Source organism: Agelaius phoeniceus, chromosome 31, assembly GCF_051311805.1.
Source record: "Agelaius phoeniceus isolate bAgePho1 chromosome 31, bAgePho1.hap1, whole genome shotgun sequence".
NCBI lineage: Eukaryota > Metazoa > Chordata > Aves > Passeriformes > Icteridae > Agelaius > Agelaius phoeniceus.
The window spans coordinates 5672676-5694008 of NC_135295.1; the positions used below are offsets into that span (position 1 = coordinate 5672676).

Here is a 21333-nt window from a genome sequence, read left to right on the forward strand (position 1 = left end):
GAAGAATGCAAACATAGAAGCAAAATATTTATTAGAAGATAGAAGTAGGTGTGGTTGATCTAAGTGTGCTTTAACCAATAATGAGCTCAGCTTTTGCAATATGTATAAGCTTCATTAACACCAATATAAATATGTGTGGGTTTTCAATAAACTTCGGGATTTGCTATTCACGCATATGGTGTGTCGCATTTCTCCCGCCGTTCACGACAAATGGTGACCCCGGACGTCGGGACTAGCCACGGTCGGAGGCGTGAGCGGAGTCAGGTCCTATCGCAGCTGAGGACGGCAAAAGCATGGCTGAAAAAGGGAAGGTGCGAAGGCCCCGGGTGACCCCAGAGGGGGGCCCGGCTGATACGTGCTGCCGGAGCCTGAAAAGAGCTGCAAGAAGCGTGCTGTTATCGTTCAACACGGATAAAGAAAGGCAAGCAGTATATAATTTATTTCCTAGCTTTTTATAAAAGCGTAAAGTTAAGAGTATAGAGTTGCAGAAAGAGCTTCATGGGTTGTTAGCTCATGGGTATGCTCAAAGACTTTTTCGGACTCCTTGCACGGTGCATAGGTTATCAGAGTGCCGTATATTTGGGGATTAGTTGTGGCAGGCAGTCATAGATGATGATAAAGCCGCAAGAAAGTTGGGAGATTTATGGCGAGTCGTGCATGCTGAATTCTTGAAATACCAGGCAGAGGAAAGAGCTGCCCAGCAGGCTAGCATAGCCCGTGAAAGAAACAGGAGTTACAGAGACTGGTTTGGGTCCCCGCCGACACTAGCTCCTGCTCTAAACGGCAGTTCCCCACCCCCATCGGCGCCTGCTCTAAGCAACACGGCCCCGCCGACATCAGTGCCTGTTTTAAGTGGCACCCCCTCGCCGACTTCGGTTCCTGCCCCATACGGCGGTCCCCTGCCGGCACCGGCATCTATGTTAAGCGGCGGCTCCCTGCCGACGCGAGTTCCCGCTCCAGACAGCAGCTCCCTGCAGCTATCAGCTCCTGCTTTGGGCAGCAGCCCCCCCCCCGCGCGTACTCCAGCCGTGCCGTTCGCGCTGCCTGCCCCAGTGTTAAACCCTACACCTCCTCCGCCGCCTGCTCCGCTCCGCAGCCGCCCCGACCCCCGAGCTGAGGGGGCGGCAGGACGGGCCTCCCACCCCCCGTGGAGCAGCGGGCTCCGGGAGGTCCGCCCGCCCCGCGGCTGCCCGGCACAGCTCTGCTTCCCGGCCACCAGCCGCCGCGCCCAGACACAAGTAGCAGCTGTCACCGCTTTGGCTCAACCGGCCTCCAGCCCGCCACCGCCAGGAGCCTCGGAGTGGACCTGGCAGCAACAGCGGACAGTAACCCTAATAACTATTCACCCAGAAAAGGTTCCAACTGGAGTGAAGGGACCACTTATTATTGATGGATTACCTATGGGAGCTTTGCTTTTAGGATGTTCCTCGGCTACAATGATGAGATTATTTGTTTTATCTGGAATAATTGACGCTGATTATACAGGAGAGATTTCTATTATGCTGTATACTCCTTTTCCACCTATGCAAATCGAACAATGAACTGTTAGATGAACTTCGAACTTTTTTAAAGGGAACTGATCCAGCACAGCCTGTTCGTATAACCCCTGAACAGGTTAAGACACTGCAGCAGATATTAGACTGTGTTACACAAGGCAGTGCTCAGACACGTGATCTTGATCTCCCTATACAGCTGACAGTTTGGTGTGGACCAAAATTTTTACTGGGTGCACTTACTCAGCATAACAGAAAAACGGAGGAGACATGGGCCTTGGAATGGATATCTCCTCCACTTCAACAACATAAAACCCTTCTTCAGAAGATTGAAAGTTTAGCTGATTTGCTCAAAAAAGGTCGTGATAGGACAATGTGGTTGGATTCAATGCCCAAAAAGATCACTAAAGCCCTTATCGGATGCTATAACTGCTTACACAGATGCAGGAAGAAAATCCAAACAACTGTTACTCATTGTACATATTTATATGTTTAGAAAACTGGACTGGATGTCATGTAACATTTAGAATTATAATTTAACCTGAATGTTAGTTTGCGCAAAAAAAAACTCCCTCCAAACAACAAAAACAACAAAACTCCCACTCAAAACAAATACTAAAATATATAATAGACTTCCAACCATAATATTATTATTATTATTATTATTATTATTATTATTATTATTATTATTATTATTATTATTATTATTATTATTATTAGGGACAATTCTGATAAATAATTACCAAAAAGAATATATTCATCCCTACTGTTCAAGCATCAATTGACTTTTAAAACATAAAACATAAACACTGAGGTTTGAAGCCTAGAAAACATTCATTCTATTGTTTGAATAATGATTTCAGTCTACAGGAAAACTGTTGCTTAGCTTTTCCTGTAACATCGAACAAAGAGTATTTTGTACTTAGTTGCTATCCTTTTTCTTTGTCCAAGTGAGAACACAATATGTCATTTAAAATATTCTCTCATTTAATTTACATTTTAATCTGAAAGAGAATATGGGTTTAAAAATCATACCACAGCATTAACGTCCCTTTGCACTCAGAAACATATTTCTTGTACCTGTTCAATTTAAAGCAAACCCACAATACTCTGAGCACCTGACTCAACTTGTAACTTCTCCATCACTTCTTATATTTTTTTTCCCTCTGAAAATAACCAGTGTGAGCTGTAGCTTGTCTCTCATGTGTTAAGTTCTTCCCTGGCTTTGCATAAGAAGATTCACAAGCACATGAGTTATTCTACACTGCTTATTTGTCTCAAACATCTGATCTAAAACACGTCATTTGATTTGTATTTCTTAATATTTTATAGGTGAGTTAGTTCTGAGTCATTTTTCTCTGTTTCCTGTGTCTAACCAAGATGATGAAGGACTTTGTTGATACATCAGACTTCACTGAAACAAAGGCTTCACACAGATCAGGCATCTAAACTATTTGTTCATTTCAAAAGTGGTATTTTGGCTACAGTATATTTTTTCCACTTGTGTGGTAGAAATATTCCTCTGGCACAGTCGAACGTGATAGGTCCTATTTTGGGAGGTCAAGATCCCAACCAAGTGTGGGAAGATTGTCTGAAGAACTTAAAGAAGCTGAAGCTGAGGAGAAAGAGACGTTCTTTAGAGCTTGTGACAGACATGATGGCCGAGTGACCCAAAAGAGTGCCTGGGAAAATCAAGATGGGATGGAAACTTTATGGTGTTGCTTTATTAATTTTTGCTTCTTTTGGGGACAGTGTAGACCATCAGGCATGGGCCCCACCGCAGCCCAAAACTAACATATGGGTCACCCTGGCAAACTTAACCAAACAAGAGACTATTTGCCTGTCACTGTCTTCTCCTGGCAATTCTTTCACAACTTGTTTGGTTGGATTACCAGCAGATCCCTGGCCGTGCCCTTTACATGTGCCAACTTGTAAGGTCAGCAATGCTAGGATGAATGTGGACAATTGGGATCAGTGGATTTCCTGCTTTCCTATAGCACCACAGGAGCCCCAAGAGTTAGAGTTGTTAGGGTCAGTGATGGCAGATGCATGCATTCATTTTAACCATAGAAGCCTGCTGTCAGTCAAGAACCACTCTAATGTTGTAACTTCCAGCATGACTGTCTACCGAAATGCATCGGCCTGGTGCAATTATACAACAAAGAGAGTGTCAGTCTCATCAAAGGACCCTATTCAATTGCCAGCAGGATATTTCCTGATATGTGGAGACCGTGCTTGGGCCGGTATCCCATCAATGCTGCACGGGGGACCATGTACACTTGGACGGCTGTCTCTACTTACACCTAACATGTCCATGATACTGAACATGAGCCGTCGCCATCGTAGAGGCAGACGAATGGCTCATGCTTTTGCAGCTGACTGCCGGGACGATGTAAAGTTTTGGTCCCCAGCGGCCATAGTTGCAGCATCTTTCTTAACTCCAGGGGTATCAGCAGCAGGTGCTCATGCTATTTTAAATAAGTTAGGGTGTTGGCTTGCTAAACAAACAAATGCAACTTCTTTAGCAATTTCCTGTCTTTTGCTTGATGCAGATTCTATTCGCCATGCGACACTTCAAAATAGAGCTGCAATTGATTTTCTCTTACTTGCACAAGGCCATGGCTGTGATGAATTTGAGGGCATGTGTTGCATGAATCTCTCTGATCATGCACAGTCTGTACACTCACAGCTCTCTGAGTTACGGAAGTTAACTGGGAACTTACAGGTAGAATCAGGCCTTAGTATTGATGGATGGCTCAAATCTTTAAACCTAGGATCATGGTTATGCTCTATTGTTAAGGTTAGCATTGTAGTAGCTATTGTAGCTTTGTTGTTAGTATTAGTCTTGCCTTGTTTTTGTATATGCTTACAGAATATGGTGCGAAAGATGATAACTACCGCATTTAATCAAACCATGCTTGTTCAACAGAAAAACGGGGGAAATGTAGAGAGCTTTTTGGATAATTGGTTAGCTGAGAAAGGACATTTCGATGTGATACCGATGGATAAGGATAGGGGAAACAAGCTGGGAACTGAGCAACCAGTGTCCAATCACTGACAAAGGTCACAGTGACCTTCTCTGAAACGGGAAGACGGGGGAGAAAATCGCTTGCCAGAAAATGAAGTTATCTTAGGTAGAGAAGTTAGAAAAATGCAAACATAGAAGCAAAATATTTGTTAGAAGATAGAAGTAGGTGTGGTTGATCTAAGTGTGCTTTAACCAATAATGAGCTCAGCTTTTGCAATATGTATAAGCTTCATTAACACCAATATAAATATGTGTGGGTTTTCAATAAACTTTGGGATTTGCTATTCACGCATATGGTGTGTCGCATTTCTCCCGCCGTTCACGACATGTACCCATTAACTGCTGTATACTAGAACCGTGCAGTGGGTGGTCTGCCCCAGTCACTAAGGCTAGTTGCTTTGTGCAGTTGTCCTCCCATTCCTATTTGAAAATGATCATCCCTGCCCCATTTAAAATCAATCTGCAAGTTCGTTTAATATCAAATGGGAGCACTCATCTCCTCCAAAAACGCTATCGATAAGAGTGGAAACCATAGCTGAATTAATCCCTCTGTCTGCAATTGCTTTAACAATGGCTTGCACATCCTTAGGGTTTACCGGCGAGTAGGTTCTCTGATTTCCGCCGTGCCCCCCCACTCAGACCGGGAAAGCTAGCGTGGCTGATGGGGCCCAATTGGCGCATGCTATTTTTATTTTCCTCCAGTCTGTAAGTGGAGTTCGTCTCTTTTCTAACTTCCCCTTAACCCAAGCAGGAGCGTTGTGATTACTAATCTTATATACTCTCGCTCCCTCCTTGTCGGAGTCGGAATCAGAGTCAGCTACGGACCGCTTGTCTAACCACTCATCCCAGCTCGAGTCTGACTCAGGTCCGGAAGTCGACTGACTGGATACTTATGGACTCCAGAGCCTTTTTTTCAGGCTTTGACCCCGCCCCTTTTTTCTAGCATTGGGCAGCTCCTTCCCTCTAGGCTCGCCCTGCCTCCTGGTGGGGGAGGCTCACCTCTTACAGGAATATGTTTCCAAACGAACGCTCTGAGTGGCTCTGATTCCCCCTCCACATCTGTGCCCTCTTTCCTGCTCACGCATGTCTGTGCTGTCCTTCAAACCTTTTCTATTCCCGCTGACCATGTCCGCGTCCCCCCTGTCTCTCTGGAGTTCGGCACCACCCTGTGGTGCGTAAGGCGGAGGTCCCTCCCAGGCACCCTCAGACTCCAAGTTAATGGCGGCGCTCCTCGCCTCCCCTGACAGCCCGTCCCAAAAAGACCCCACCTGCTCTTTTCCCTCAGCCGGTGGGCTTGGGCTCGGGAGCTGTGAAGAGGGTCCCCGTGGCTGCAAATCCTTGCACTCGGCAGAACCACAATCGCCCATAGTCTGCGGAGTTGCCCCAACACCCAGCCAGGGCACTGCTAGCAAACAGTCCCACGTGGCTTTCCAAGTTCCCTGCTCTTGCTGAGCCTTTTGCAGAGCCTGTACCACTTTTCCCCATGATTTAAGATTTCTCCCTGAACCTGAGGACATTGTTTCCTTGGCTAGAGCCTTGGTACATTTATCTCATATTTTTGGGTCGAGTATGTTCATCGGCTGGTCAATGACCCCAATTTGCAACAGCCTCGACACTGTGAGGGTAAAGTCTTTTGGATTACAATCAATACCCCATTACTTATGGATCTGAAATACGACTTTCACGAGAGCTTCCATCCTCCTCGCTGGTCCAGGAGCGTCCTCCCCGCCGAGCAGGCACAGCCACTACGGCCACCATTCACCCGTCCAGGAGATTCCTGTTTCCCGGCTAATTTCCTGGGTTTTGGCACCAATTGTTGCCTCCGCTGAGATGTAGTGACCTGGTTCAGGAACGGCACGGCGGCAAACCTCCAGCTGCTCGGGCCACGTGCTCACAGACACTTATATGGTGGATGGCAAAATGGCGTTTATTAACTGTTTACGTGGGGTTATATAACCTCGTTTCTGCTTGCATCACAAATGGGGGTCACTGGCCAACAAACAGGGGGCTAAATAACTTTAAGAGCTGAGGGGAGGGCTTCTGTCTGCCTGTACAACGTGATTGCCTGTCCGATTGCCTGTCCCTAACTTCCCACAGGTATCGACATCCTCTGGCATATCCAGAGTGCTGAGGAACACTTAGAAGAGCAGATGCATAAATAGGCGGGGGAAATACACCTGGAGGATCACCCCAGAAAGATTCCAAGGGGCTCTGGGTCTGTTCCCACAGCCCCAGTGACTTTTCCCTCTCTTCATTTCCATTTCCATCATTTTAAAAATCCAAACACCCACAGGAGACCAATCACGGGTCTACCTGTTGAATTCCACAGCAGCAGATAACCATTGTTTACTTTTGGTTGCTGAAACTGCAGCTTCTCACAAGGAAAAATCCTAAGAAAGGATTTTTCATGAAAGATGTCTGCGACAGTCCTCCAGTTGCTGCCTTGATGATCCTTGGGGGCAACTGAGCAGGGAACGAGTTGGGGGAAGCCCAGGGTGGGGGAAGCAGGGGTGAGGGGTCTGCAGGGAGGGCTGGGGAGGCTGTGGGGGATGGGGGTGCCCAGCTTTTACACCCCCAACACTTTCACTTTCTCTCTCCCACAGCAGAAGGAAGAGGCCGTTTGACACGTTTGTCACACGGAGGGGGGGTTCTGTCCTGGGGGGGCACATCCAGGGGGCTCCTGTCCTGGGGGGATCCTGTCCCAGGGGGGACACGTGATGGACAAGGGGCTTCTGTCCTGGAGCATGGCAGCTTTGGAGGGGTCCAGACTTCTCCATTCTTGCTCATCCCCTGCAGGATCTGAGCCAGCAAGAGCAGCTGGGGAATAGAGCCCCAGCCAGGAAGAAGACACAGACTCCTGCTCCATGAAGCCAGTGCCCATCCAAGGGTGATGCCCAGCCATGGCCCAGACCCACTGCACAGGGATGGCCATTGCCCAGCCCTGCTCTGCCCAGCCCCAGGTGGCAGCCAGCACCTGAGGGTCTCCCCGGCCCCCTTGGCTTTGATTCTGGCAGCTTTAGAGCTGCTGCAAAGGGGAGAATTCTATGGGGGGGAAAGGCCCTGCCTGTGGTTTCTGCAGGTCTGCAAGAAGCACAAAACCCCAAGGGGAGCCCAAGCAGTGGCTCTGTGAGGGCCTTTGATGGTTTTCAGAGCAGGGCTAGCTGGAAACTGCCCCTGCAGAGACGACTGTGAAGGAATGAGTCTGGAAATGCAGCAATTGATCATTTTGTCCCTTGCCCCAAGGGACTGAGAATACCACAAAACAACTGCAAATCCCACACCAATCTGCTAAACAACCTGACCTGGACTTTCCTTCTAGAACAAAACCTCCTGCCCTTTGGAACCTCATGGAAAGAATGTTTGGGTTCTGGATGTGCACACCTGAAGAGAGGGAAAAGTGTCAAAATATTGAGCAGGGGCTGCACACGAGGGGCTGGGGAACAGGGGTGTCACAACAGGAGCAGGGAGTGCCCAGGCAGGGGAATTTAGGGCAGGCTGGAGTGGATTTACCAGGGAATCAGACCCTGAGGCACACAGGGGCATTTCCACAGATTCCTGTGCACTGTCCCAAGCATGGACAGAGCTTCTCCCCTTCCTCCAAGAGAAGTCAATCAAGTTTCAGGGTGGGAACGGGCAAAATGGGAAGAGTTCCTTAATATGGTCCAAGAAAAGGCTTCCTTAGGGGCTGGGTTGCTGCCCAGCAGGCAGGGAACAATCCCATGGAGCTGTTGGACACTCAGGGAGATTCCACCCTCTGTGTTATCCACAAGAAAATGCTACTGTGGGATGCAGCAAGGGGCTCCTAAAGGAAGCCAATATAGTCTCATTTCTTTGTGAGTTGTTTGTGTTTTTATTGTGAGGCACTTGTTGGGAGAGAAAGCGTTATAAGGATTCTACAAACCAGAGCATTTTATAAGTTGCCAGTTTGATTTTTGCTGAGTTTGTTCTTTATTGGGAAAACAATGGTGTGGGAAATATTTTTGCTTTTATTCTATGGATGTGTAATTTTGTCTGAACCAATTGGGCATCAAGTGTTGCCTGGGACGGCTGAGCCAGGAAATGGGGGGACCTGACCTAGGGATGAGTGGGGCAGGGACACAGAGACTCCCAGGAGAGCCCTGGGGTGCCCCAGGGTGGGGACTGTGCTGGGCTCTGAGTCACCCCAAAATCTGAGGCACCCCATGAAGGAGCTGTGACCCCTGTGCCCACCCAGCCACTGCCCATCCCTGGTACCCCCATTCCCCTGGGAACCCAACCATGGGACCCCCATTGCTTTGGTCTCTCCTCCCTGGGACCCCCATCCCAGGACTGACATTGTCCAGCACCACCATTGCCTTGATCCCATCCCATGGGCTGCTTCTTCCCCAGAGCCCCTATTCCCGAGGGTCCCCTTTTTCCCCTGCACCCCCAGCCCTGGCACCCACATGCAATGACCCCAAATCCCTGGGGACCATGTTCCCACAGCACCCCCATCCCTGAATCCCCCCAGGCATGGGAACCCCAATTGCAGTGGACCCCAATTCTCCTGGACACCCATCCTTGGTTCCCTACATCCCCTGAGCCCCCCACTCCTGGCAACAGCATCCCCCACCATGTCCCCATCCTGTCCCCACCCTGCCCACAGCCTGTGCCCAGCTTGTGGCCACCCTGCCCCCACCAAGGGCCACCTCCATGTTGGGACAAGATGTGACCTTGCTTCCTTGCCCTTCATCTGAAGAGCCGCCAGCCAGGGGAGCGGTGGCCAGAGCAGCGAGTGACAGCCAGTTGTCACAAGCCGTCCTCACGGATGGGTTTTGTGATGGTTCATGATCTCAGAGTGCAAGAAGAACCAACACGGTCGAAGGGGGTTTGCAGTGATAATCAAAACAAATGCACCTTTATTGAAATAACCACAGTGAAAATGCCTTGGGGAGGAATTGGGGGAAAGGGAAAAATAAGGGAAAAAATGGAGGAAAAAGAAAAAGGTATGTAGCTACCAAACGTAGTACTGCGGAGTCCTTCGGTGTCCAGCCGATGGTGTTCACCAGGTCACGTCCAGGGAAATCTCAGGGGTGCAGTCCATCTGCACTCTAATAATACCCTTTTTTGATGGGGGAAGGGGAATAGATCTTGAAACGAAATCAAAAGTAGTCTATTGTATCCTCGGGGAAAAGAATGGCATTTGGAAAGGGTACACACAGTCCATACACTCTGCAGTGGGTGAGAGCCATTGTCTTCATGGTCCAATGCTCCCACCTGCAACATCCATCTTGCTTTGGTCAGCTTGCCTCCCCCCGCACTCCTCCCCAGGGTTGGGGGTTTCAGTCCCAGGCCTTGGAAAGTATGAGAGGGGGCCTTCTCACATAGGAGTTTCATGTCTCGGTTTTTCTCTGGTGAAGAGGCTTCTTACATTTCAGTTTGTCTGTCACGGTGATTGCAAACGAGCCAGAGAGTTCTTCTTAGGAGGACCAGACAGAACTCAGGAGAAGTTCAGCCAGGCCAAGAGAAAAATCCCACAGCTATTGTTGCAAAAGGTCAGAATGTCCTTCTTTCTTCTTGTTGAGCTCAGTGTAGCATATAGTAAATACACCTGTGAAAACAAAAATTTAGCAATGCTCTCAGGTCTCGGGGCCTGGCTGGCATATGACTTTCTCCTACAGGGCTAGACAGGGGGGTCTTTTCTTCAGTGTTCCCCCAATGATGATCGTGAGGCAGATGAGGGATATTTCGGACAGACTCGCACACCAGTCCACATGGCTGGCAACACTGGGATGGCTGGGATGGGAAGGTGCTGCTCCTGTGGGGTGAGTGCCCTGGGCATGGGCCTGAAAGCCTGGGGATGAGGAGGGGAGGGGGCACAGGGGTGCTGCAGGGTCCCCTGAGGTCCCAAGTGCCAGCAGTGCCAGTCCGTGTTAGCCACAGTGGACATTGGTTGGACTGGGGATGTAGGGTGACTTTGGGGACAGGAACAGGGGGCCAGAATTTGGGGATGGGGATGTGGGGACAGGAATGTGGGGACTGGCACCTTTGGGCTCTGGTAGCTGTGGGGATAGGGTGGGGGAAGAGGGAACTGGGATGCAGGGACAGAAGGGGACACGTTCCTGTTCCCAAGGTATCTGTGCCACACAGATGTGGTGCACAGGTGGCTGTTACACAGACATGTCCCCCTGCTTTGCCAAATCTTTTGGGGGCCACCCCCACACACTTTCTCACAAGAAATGCTGTCCCCATGGGGACACTTTGGGGACAGCCCCCACACCCCGTGACCCATGAGCCTCTGTCCCTGCAATGCCACCCCCACCCAGCCCTGTCCCTTCTCCCTTCCAGCCCAGACCCTCGGCCTCGCTGGTGAGACCTTAGGGGATGCCATGGCCCCACTCCACTGTCCCCAGCCCCCAGCCCCACACTGGCCCTGGCAGGCTGGTGTCCCCTGTCACCCACAGGTGCCCAGACCACCCAGCTCCTGGTGGAGCCCCCTTGGAGACCTGTGATGCTGTGGGACCAGGTGACACTGACCTGCCAGGGCTTGGGGACCGCCAGTGCCACGACCTGGTACAAGGACAGGAAGCGATGGGGGCAGAAGGGACCGGACCATTTCACTTTCACCGAGAGTGGCACCTGTGAGTGTGACAGACCTGGCACCAGTTTCAGCCCCCCTGTGACTGTCTTATATGGTTAGGGAGGTTTGGGTGTCCCCAGCCTGGCACCCACAGGGACCCCAAGGGGTCTGGGTGTGCTCTGCTCCATGGGTCACTTCCTGTGTGACCAGAGCCCATCCCCTGCTCTGGGGACATCCCAGATCATCCCAGGCCGGGGGGATCCCAGTGTTGGCATTGGGAACCCCTGGTGCACTGGGTGTGACCCAGTGGGGAGGTCTTAGTGCCATGGGATGTGACAGGATCCCTCTGTCCCCCAGACTGGCTGGTGCTGCAGGTGCCTCCGCAGGCGCTGCTGGAGGGGGACACGGTGACCCTGCGCTGCTCGGTGCAGGTGGGCTCAGCCCCTCTCACCTTCACCTGGTTGCAGAGTGGGCAGGAGGTAGCCCGGGGTCCCCTCCTGGATCTTGGAGACATCGATGTGAGACATTCAGGCACCTACCGGTGTGTGGCCACCAACCAGCTGGACCTGCACTGCGTGTTCCAGGCACCCAGCACTGGGCTGGTCATAGCTGTGACACTGCCACAAAGGTGGGGCCACACGGGGTCATCAGGGAGTGCAGGACACCCAGGGTTCAGGGTAACCCTGATGTGCCCCCTTCTGTTACTTGCAGTGGCCACAAGGGTTGGTGGGGCCCTTTTGTTCCTGCTCCTGCTCGTGGGTGTCATTGTAGCCTGGCACCCGTGGCACCACCTGGGTGGGTGACAATGGGGGGACAGGGGTCCCAGGGAGCTGTAGAGACCCCCAAAGTTGGGGAGCAATAGGGCAGCACCCATAGCCCCAGAACTGTGACCTTGGCTGGGGGTGCTGATGGGGTTTGGGGAGGTGCTGGAGGGTCCTGCGGGGATGTTGGGGGTTCTTTCAGGGGCCCTGGGGGTATCTGGGGGGTCTCTCTCCCTGTTGATCTTCAGATATTGAGGCTGAGTTGGTAGGGGGTACTGGGGAGGTTCATGGATTCTGGGAGCTCCAGAGATGTTTTGGGGTCCTGAGAGAAATTGAGAGTCCTGTGGGGGTTCAGCAATCCTGAGAGGTTTCAGGGCCCTGGAGATCCCCCGGAGTCACCCCTCCCCTCTTTGCTTTGAATCTGCCAGGAAGCAGCAAGAAAGGTGAGTGGGGGTCTCAAACCACACTCTCCCCTTTTACCTCAACTTCCAAAGACCGCCCATTCCCTCCCCACACATCCCCTTTATTTCCTCAGGGTCCCCCTGGATCCCCCGGCCCCCCCAGAGGAGGGGGAGGTGCTGTAAACCCATGTCGTGGTCACCAAGAGGGCAGGGGGTGAGTACGGGGGGGGACACATGCAGAGGGACACGCCACCCACCAGTGTCACCCCACCCAGATCCCACAGCCCGTGTCTCTCGCAGCATCCCCCCGTGCCACCACACTCCAGCATCCCCAGGTGACCAATGTGGAGTTGCGGGAACCCCAGGGGCGACCGCAGGAACCCGGTGACATCTACGGGAATGTGCTGTGACACTGGGGGGAACTGGGGGCACTGGGGGTCCCCACCCATGGGCACCCACTCGTGTCTGTGCTGCCACTAAAAACTGCCCTTCCTGCACCCCATTGAGGCACAAAGATGCCAAAGGGCTGAGAGAAGAACAATTTCCTGAAAGAGCAATGAGAGAGAATAAAACCAACAGCAACAGCATCAAGGTTCAGAGTCCAAAGGGTCAAACAAGGAACGATTTCCAGGGAAAGCCCCCAAAAGGGAACAAATCTCAGACATTTCCCCCAGCATGTTTCCTCCATCAGAGGAACCTGGAAGAGCCGTAGATCTTGGTTCCTCTGGGTGCCAAAGCGGCCTTCAGGAGGCTCTGGATTCTCTTGTCCCTGTCCCAAACCCCTCCTCTGCCGTGTTCCCCTCACGATGATGTCACAAAGGCCCGATGGGCATTCTGGAGTCTCCCCTATTGCCAGGGCAGTCGGGATCAAGCCATGGTACAGGGCGGGTTGACAGAGACAGGAAAATTTGATGACTGGAGACATTTTGGAGCAGCTGTGTTTGGCAGGGGTGGGTCAAGACTTTCATTTAAATGAGAAATCTCTTCCAAGGAAAGAGGGAATGTTCCTGGAATGGAAAGAAGACCCATGTCTAAAAATTTTTAAATTTGAAAAATGATGAGGCTTGCAGGCCAAAATGTGGGAAAAGCAATAACAGCTCTTTACTGGGAAATTTATAAAGCAGAAGAGAACCAACAACACAAACCCAGAACTTTCCCTCCTGCTCAGCGCTGTTGGTTTTTGTGGCAGTTATAACCGCGGCCAACAGGGGGCGCTGCAGGGAGCACTCCCGGCCAGCAGGGGGCGCCCCGCTCCAGCTCCATCCCCTCAGGGGCCATGGCAGCCTCGGCCGGGAGGGAGGAGGGCAAATCGCTCCTTTTGCAAACTCACGGCCACCAATCGGTCCCGGCACCACCACTGGCAGCGGGCAGGAGATGCCAAGGCAGCAGGTTGGATCCCAGTGCCCACTGGCAGCGTAGCAGTGTCCCGGGGCCAGGCACACGCCCTGCACAACACCCGCGACCGCTCTCCATGATCCCGAATGGAAGGAAGGCAGTGCCTGACCCCAGGCAGGTCTTGGGTCCACAGCAGCACCTCTGGTGGTTTTACACCACAATTGCTGCAAACCCCCAGCCTTTCACTCAGGTGAGGAGGGCAGGGATGGAGCAGCTTTGGCGACACCTGGAATCCAGACAGGGTCACTCCCCACAATGGCCAGAGCTCCTGCTCGATATTTCCACACTTTTCTCTCTTATCTGATGACCACAGCCTGAGGCCAAACATTCTTTCCGTGAGGTTTCAAAAGGCCGCAGGTTTTGTTCAAGAATGAAGGCGCACTTCAGCTTGTTTAGCAGAGTGTTGTTATCTTTGCAGTAGTTTTGGGGCTCTCTCAGTCCCTTACTGAGAGGGACAAAATGATCAATTCCTGCATTTCCAGACTGGTTCCCTCTCAGCTGCGCCTGCAGGGGCAGTTTCCAGCCAGCCCTGCTCTGAAAACCATCCAAGGCCCTCCCAGAGCCACTGCTTGGGCTCCCTTGGGGTTTGTGCTTCTTGCAGGGCTGAGCAAACCACAGCCAGACCTTTTCCCTCATAGAATTCTCACCTCTGCAGCAACTCTAAAGCTGCCAGAATCAAAGCCAAGGGGGCAGGGGAGATCCTCATGTCCTGGCTGCCAGCTGGGGCTGGGCAGAGCAGGGCTGGGCAATGGCCATCCCTGTGCAGTGGGGCTGGGCCATGGCTGGGCCCTACCATTGCATTGACAGGGGTCCCCAGGATGTGCCACCCCTGGGACAGGCACCCGGCCAGGAATATGCAGGGACATTTCTGGAACTGCCACACCTGGGACTGGACCCCCCCATGCCAGGATGTGTCACCCCCTGGGACAGGATCCCCCTGGACAGGAGCCTCTGGATGTGCCCCCCCAGGACAGAATCCCCCCGCCTTTCCCGTCTGACTCTCAGCACAAACGGCCTCTTCCTTCTTGTCCAGGAAAAAGAAATTGAAAGTGTTGAGGGGGCACAGCCCAACACCTCCATCCCCCACAGCCTCCCCACCCTTCCCTGCATCCCCTGCTCCCCATTTTCCCCCTTCCCTGGCTCCCCCCAACCCATTCCCTGCTCAGGTGCTCCCCGGGATTGTTGAGCCAGGAACGGGGGCAGAGTGGACCTGGCACAAAAGTGAGGAAAATAAGGAAAAAAAAGCAATAAAAACACAAAAAAAGTCAAGGACAGTGGAGGGCACAGAGGCAAAGCTACCCAGGACCCCCATGTGATGCCGGCACAGGAAACAAGCATCCCAGTGGGGCTTTGCTTGCTCTGGGTCACACCAAAATCTAAAGCACCCAGGGAAGGAGCTGAGACTCCTGAGCCCATCCAGCAACTCCTCATCCCTGGCACCCCCATTCCTCCTGGAATCTAAACATGGGATTCCCATTCCTTATGTCCCCTCATCTCTGGGACCCCCATCCCAGTACTGACATTCCCCAGGATCTCCATGGCCCAGCACCCCATTCCCAAGGAACCCTCTCCTGCTCATTCAGTCCTCTGAAATCCCCCTTCCCCCATGACCTTGATTCTCTCAGGAACGCCATTCCCATGGACAACCCCCATTCCCCCAGCATCCCCATCTCATGACGCCAAATCCTGGAGCCCACGCTCACCTGGGACTCCCATCCCTGAGTCCCCTCAGCCCTGGACACCCCCAGACCCATGACTCCCCCTCCTCAGGAACCGCATTCCCCTGGACATCCATCCCTGGCTCCCCAAACCCTTGAGCCCCCCACTTCTGCGAACCACATCTCCCACCTTGTCCCACCCACCCTCATCCCCATCCTGTGCCCAGCTTGTGGCTACCCTGCCCCCACCAAGGGCCACCTATGCATGGGGACGGACCTGACCTCGCTTCCTTCCCCTTCATCCCAAGAGCCGCCAGCCAGGGGAGCGGTGGCCACAGCAGCAAGTGACAGCCAGTGCACATGGCTGGGGACACCGGGATGGCCGGGAAGGTGGCGCTGCTCCTGTGGGGTGAGTGCCCCGGGCACAGGCCTGAGACCCCGGGGATGGGGAGGGGAGGGGGCACAGGGGGGCTGCAGGGTCCCCAGAGGTCCCCAATGCCAGCAGTGCCAGTCGATGTTACCCACAGTGGACCTTGGTGGGACTGGGGATGTAGGGTGGCTTTGGGGACAGGAATAGGGGGGTAGGAATTTGGGGATGGGGATGTAGGGACAGGAATGTGGGGACTGGCACCTTTGGGCTCAGGTAGCTCTGGGGATAGGGACAAGGGAACTGGGATGCAGGGACAGAAAGCAACAAGAACCATGAGGATGTGGCCATGGAGATGGGATCATGGGGATGGGATCATGAGCTGGTGGGGGTGACCTGAGCCAGCATGGGCTGTGTCTGTGGTGTCCTCATGCCAGGGGTGTCCACATTGTCCCCATGTTCTGCCTTAGCCCAGGGTGGCCTCGGTGTCCCTGTTCCCAAGGTGTTGGTGCCACAGGGATTTGGTGCACGGGTGGCTGTGACACAGACATGTCCCCCTCCCTCTCCAAATCTTTTTGAGACCACCCACACACACTTTCCCACAAAAAATACTGTCCCAACAGGGACAGTTTTTGGGGACAACCACCACACCCTGTACCCTGGTGCTTCCTTCCCTGCAGTGCCACCCCCACCCAGCCGTGTACCTTCTCCCTTCCAGCCCAGACCCTCGGCCTCGCTGGTGAGTCCTCATGGGATGCCATGGCCCCACCCCGCTGTCCCCAGCCCTGCACTGGCCCTGGCAGGCTGGTGTCCCCTGTCACCCACAGGTGCCCAGACCACCCAGCTCCTGGTGGAGCCCCCCTGGAGGCCGGCGGTGCTGTGGGACCGGGTGACACTGACCTGCCAGGGCTTGGGGACCACCGGTGCCACCACCTGGTAAAAGGATGGGCAGCGCTGGGGGCAGGAGGGATGTGACCGCCTCAGTGACACCAGGAGTGGCATCTACAAGTGTGACAGACCCGGCACCAGGCGCAGCCCCTCCGTGACAGTCTTAGATGGTGAGGGTGGATCTTTAATGATCAGGGTGGCCCCTGAGAGTTCAGGGTGGGCTCCACTCCATGGGTGGCCTCACACCCCTCATGTGGCGAGAGCCTGTGCCCTGCACACAGGGACATCCCAGTGCAGCCCAGTGCACTCCAGAGCACCCAGATGTCCCTGGTGCTCTGAGCACCCACCTCAGAATGGTCTCATCAGTAAAATGTGAGCTTCCTGTCCCACAGATGATCTGGTGCTGCAGGTGCCAGCGCGGGCACTGCTGGAGGGGGACACAGTGACACTGTGCTGCCGGGGCCGGCAGGAAATCCATCTCAGCAGGGTGCGATTTTACCAGGATGAGAAGGATCTCAGGGAGTCCCTCAGGGGAACTGAGCTGTCCCTGTCCCCCCTGCAGCTGCACCACAGCGTCCGCTTCCAATGTGAGGGCTTGGTGGGGTCCTCTATGTCATGGTCAGCAGCAGTGCCAGTGACAGTGCAGGGTGAGCAACCCCATGGCTGGAACTCCAATATCTTGACACCTCCAAAGCCACTTCCCATTGGATTCAGAGCCACAGTCCTCACCTCCCCTCTCCTTCCCTGAACTCTTCTCAGTGCCGGTGCTGGAGGGTCCCCCCACACCCACCGAGGGGTCCCCTCTGACTCTCAGCTGCCTCAGCACCTCCAGCCCCCTGCGGCCCCAAGCCCCCCTCCTGCACGTGTTCTACCGGGACAGGCAGGTGGTGGGGGGCCCGCAGGGGTCCCCGCAGCTGCTGGTGCCCGCCGTGGGGGTCTCCCACTCAGGGAATTATGGCTGTGAGGTGCACTCCCAGGGTGGGGCCGTGCGGAAGAGCAGCACCCGGCTCCGCGTCACGGTGCACAGTGAGTGTGGGGATGGGCACGCGGAGCCCCCACAGCCTCCTTGGGTCCCCCACACTGCCTGGCATCGCCCAGCCCTCCCTGATGCCTGCTCTGGGGTACCCAACCTTTCCTGGATCCCTCCCTGTCTCCCACCATCCTTTCTTGTATCCCTCCCTGGGACCCCCAGCCCCTACATGGGTACCCCCATCCTTCCCTGGCACCATTTCCGTGTCCTGCCATTGCTGCCCCGGTCCCTCCCCAGGTCCCCCCATTCCTGGCTCGTGTTTCCCTCCATCCCACACTGGGTCCCCTCACCCCTCCCTGGGTCCCATCACCCTTCTCTGAGTTCTCCACACATTCCCCAGATCACACCATCCCCTCCCTGGGTCCCCATACCTGCCCTGGTGTTTCCCACCTCCCTCTCCAGGAGTTCCCTCTCTGACCCCCCCAGCATCCCTCAGGGTTCCTTTCGAAGCACACCCTCCCTCCATCTCCGCGCCCGCTCTCCATCACTGGAGTTCCCCTGCCCCTCTCTGAACCCCCTGGGTCCCTCACTGTTCCCAGGTGTCCCCCTCTCCTGCAGGGGTCCCGCCCTCAGGGGTGTCCCTGTCAGCACAGCCCCCCAGGGGACAGGTGGCACTGGGGGACAGCCCGGTGCTGAACTGCTCAGTGACCATGGGAACAGGTCCCCTGTCCTTCTCCTGGCACCGGGAGGGCTTGGGGGCACTGCTGGGCACCGGCCCCCGCCTGGAGCTGCGCCACATTCAGGACAATGACAGCGGCCAGTACCGGTGCAGGGTCAGCGACAGGGACAGCATGGCCGAGAGTGACCCCATGAATGTCACTGTCCTGGGTGAGCGGGACCCTCAGGCTGGGGATGAGCCCACCCAGAGCACTCCCATCCCACCCTGCCATGTGCCAGCCCTGTCTGTGTCCCCACAGTGCCTGTGGCCAATGCCACCATCACCCCCAGTCCCCCATCACACCAGGTGCATGCAGGTGACAACGTGACCCTGCACTGCTCAGTGCAGGTGGGCTCAGTCCCTGTCACCTTCACCTGGCTGCACAACAGGCTGGAGGTGGCCCGGGGTCCCCTCCTGGAGCTCAGTGACATTGAAGTGGGACATTTGGGCACCTACCAGTGCGTGGCCACCAACCAGCTGGGACAGGACGGGCACCGCGTGTTCCGGGCACTCAGCCCAGAGCTGGCCCTGGAGGTGACACCTGGCTCACCCTGGGTCACAGGTGGGGTCACATAGGGTCACCAGGATGTTCATGACCCCCGGGGTGATGGGTGACCCCAATGTGTCCCCTCTGTCCCCAGAAGTGGCTGTGAATGTTGGCAGGACACTCCTGTTCCTGCTCCTGCTCCTGGCTGTCATCGGGGGCTGTCACTGGTGGCACCACCGGGGTGGGTGACAATGGGGGGGATGGGGCTCCTGGAGTGAGGGGGAGCCCCCAGAGTTGAGGCAGAGATTGACAGCACCCAGGGCCCCTGTGCTGGGGGACACTGAGGGGGAATCGATGCCCCCAGAGCCCCCAGTGAACCTCAGCTGGGGGTCCTGAGTGATTTGGGGGGAATTTGGAGGGTCTTGCTTGGGCTCCAGGGCCTTCCCTGGGTGGGCTTTGAGGAACATTGGTGTGGCACAGGGAGCTCGTGGAGTGTTTGTGGAGGTCCTGGAGGGATGTGCAGGGATGTTGGGGGATCTTTCTGGGGTCCTATGGGAGTTTGGGGGTGCCCATCCCTGCCAGGCTTGGGGTTCTGGGGGCTCAGAGGGTTGGAGGACTGGAGGCACTGCAGTGATGCAGAAGTTCCGGGGGTTCAGTGGTGTTCAGAGTCTCCGGGTGGAGTCAGGGACCCATCAGGAAGTGGGGCTGCAGTGGTGATTTGGGGGTCCCGTGGGTGGTTGGAGCTGTCAAGGTCCCAGGAAAGTTCAGGGGTCCCAGTGTCCCCATGGTCACCCCCTCCCCTTTCCCTTGCAGCTGCCAGGAAGCTCCAGGACAGGTGAGTGGGGGGCTCAGGCTGGGACTCCCCTTTCCCCCTCCCCAGACACCACCCAGACCCCCCCTTATCCCCACAGGACGCCCCCATGGAGGAGGGGGCTGTGCTCAACACCCACATCAGGGGCACCAAGTGGGCAGAGGGTGAGTACAGGGGGGGACAGGGACACATCACCCACAGGTGTCACCCCCCCAACCAGATCCCCACAACCGGTGTCTCTCTCAGGGCCCCCACGGATGTCCCCCAGCCCTGCCCCACCTCAGGATCCACAAGTGACCAACACGGAGCTGTCGGGACCCCACGAGGGACAGTGGGACCCCTGTGACTGCGATGATGTGCTGTGACACTGGGGGCACTGGGGGCATCGATTCCCCTCAGGGGTCTCTTCTTCCTCTTCACAGCACCCACAGGGCTCTTTATTCCCCCTCCCAGAGCCAGGGGGGCACACAATGTTTTTCCCTCTTATTGTACACAAAGTGACACGTTTGATTAAACTGTGTGAGAAACAAGGCTCACTCTTTAAAATTTGTAAATGTTTAATAAGGGATAAAAGGGACAGTAAACAGCATGCTGGGTGCTGGCAACTGCCAGAGGCCTACACTTAGCTACAACAATTCTCCTTACATACCTTTTCATTGTATTGGATAAATACATACTCAGGAGGGTTATACATATTCAAACACTCTTTCCAGTTTACATGTTCCGGGAATTCTTTTGCTTAGTTTCACCCTTGATTAATTTTCATAAAGTACACACCATACTGTCGATTAAATTTAAATATTTTATATTCTCACAAGTCCCCCCTGTTCTGTGATTTTACAGTTCTTGATAAATGAAGGGTCAGTGGTAAATTCCTCTTTGCATTCTCTTTTTTGATGTTTATTTACTCACTACTTGTCAATGTGTTCTTCTCATACAGATAAGATAATCCACTAGTACATTAAATTAACATTAGCTATTTCACAAAATTATCTGAGTTATTCTCACCATTGTCACTTAGTTACACAAAGAAAGGTATTAGCTACTTCTGCAACAGTTAATGTTGTAATACACAGCACATTGTCTTTATCTTGATACTTTGTGAGTGTCTAAACTAGAATATATTTATTACACTATAAATATATATTTTACACAGGGATTAGGGTAAAAGGCTGACAAAAATTGTAGTGTATCAAAAGCAGTTAAAAAGTGATTACAAACTGTAATATACCAAAATAATTTGGAAAAACCAATATAATAGTGAAAGCCAATGACTACGTAGTTATTCATAACAGGGAGAAGGTGTATGGAAGGGTTTATTTGACTTCTCTTTACCCTGTTCTGATTTTGTCAGCAATAAATTCAATTCATATCTCTAATTCCGAGGCAGTTTTGCCCATGACAGGATTTGATGAGTGATCTCTCCTGGTCCTTGTCTCAACCCAGGAACTTTTCATTCAATTTTCTCTCCCCATCCAGGTGTGGAGGGCAGTGAGAGAGCGGCTGGGGTGGGTGCGGGGCATCCGGGCACTGTCCATGCATGGCAAGGCAGGGAGGAGGAGGAGGGTCCAGGCCAGGTTGTTGAGCAGATTGGTGTGGGATTTGCAGAGGTTTTGTGGATTTCTCAGTCCCTTGGGCAAAGGGACAGAGAATCAATTGATACCCTTCTGGACTGGTTCCCCCACAGCTGCCTCTGCAGGGGCAGTTTCCAGCCAGCCCTGCTCTGAAAACCATCAAAGGCCCTCCCAGAGCCACTGCTTGGGCTCCCTTTGGGTTTGTGCTTCTTGCAGGGCTGAGCAAACCACAGGCAGGGCCTTC

General features: G+C 53.8%; 1 protein-coding gene across 1 annotated transcript in view; it reads left to right on the forward strand.

Annotated features, from left to right (window-relative positions):
- LOC143696215 (Fc receptor-like protein 2) overlaps positions 1-19880 on the forward strand; it is a 48181-nt gene extending 28301 nt beyond the window's left edge. The window contains exons 6-12 of the mRNA XM_077191924.1: positions 17275-17555; positions 18118-18387; positions 18477-18779; positions 18859-18945; positions 19518-19539; positions 19585-19679; positions 19762-19880. Of these exons, the coding sequence (XP_077048039.1) occupies positions 17275-17555; positions 18118-18387; positions 18477-18779; positions 18859-18945; positions 19518-19539; positions 19585-19679; positions 19762-19880 (1177 nt within the window). The remainder of the gene's footprint in view (positions 1-17274; positions 17556-18117; positions 18388-18476; positions 18780-18858; positions 18946-19517; positions 19540-19584; positions 19680-19761) is intronic.
- Positions 19881-21333: the final 1453 nt, after the last annotated feature.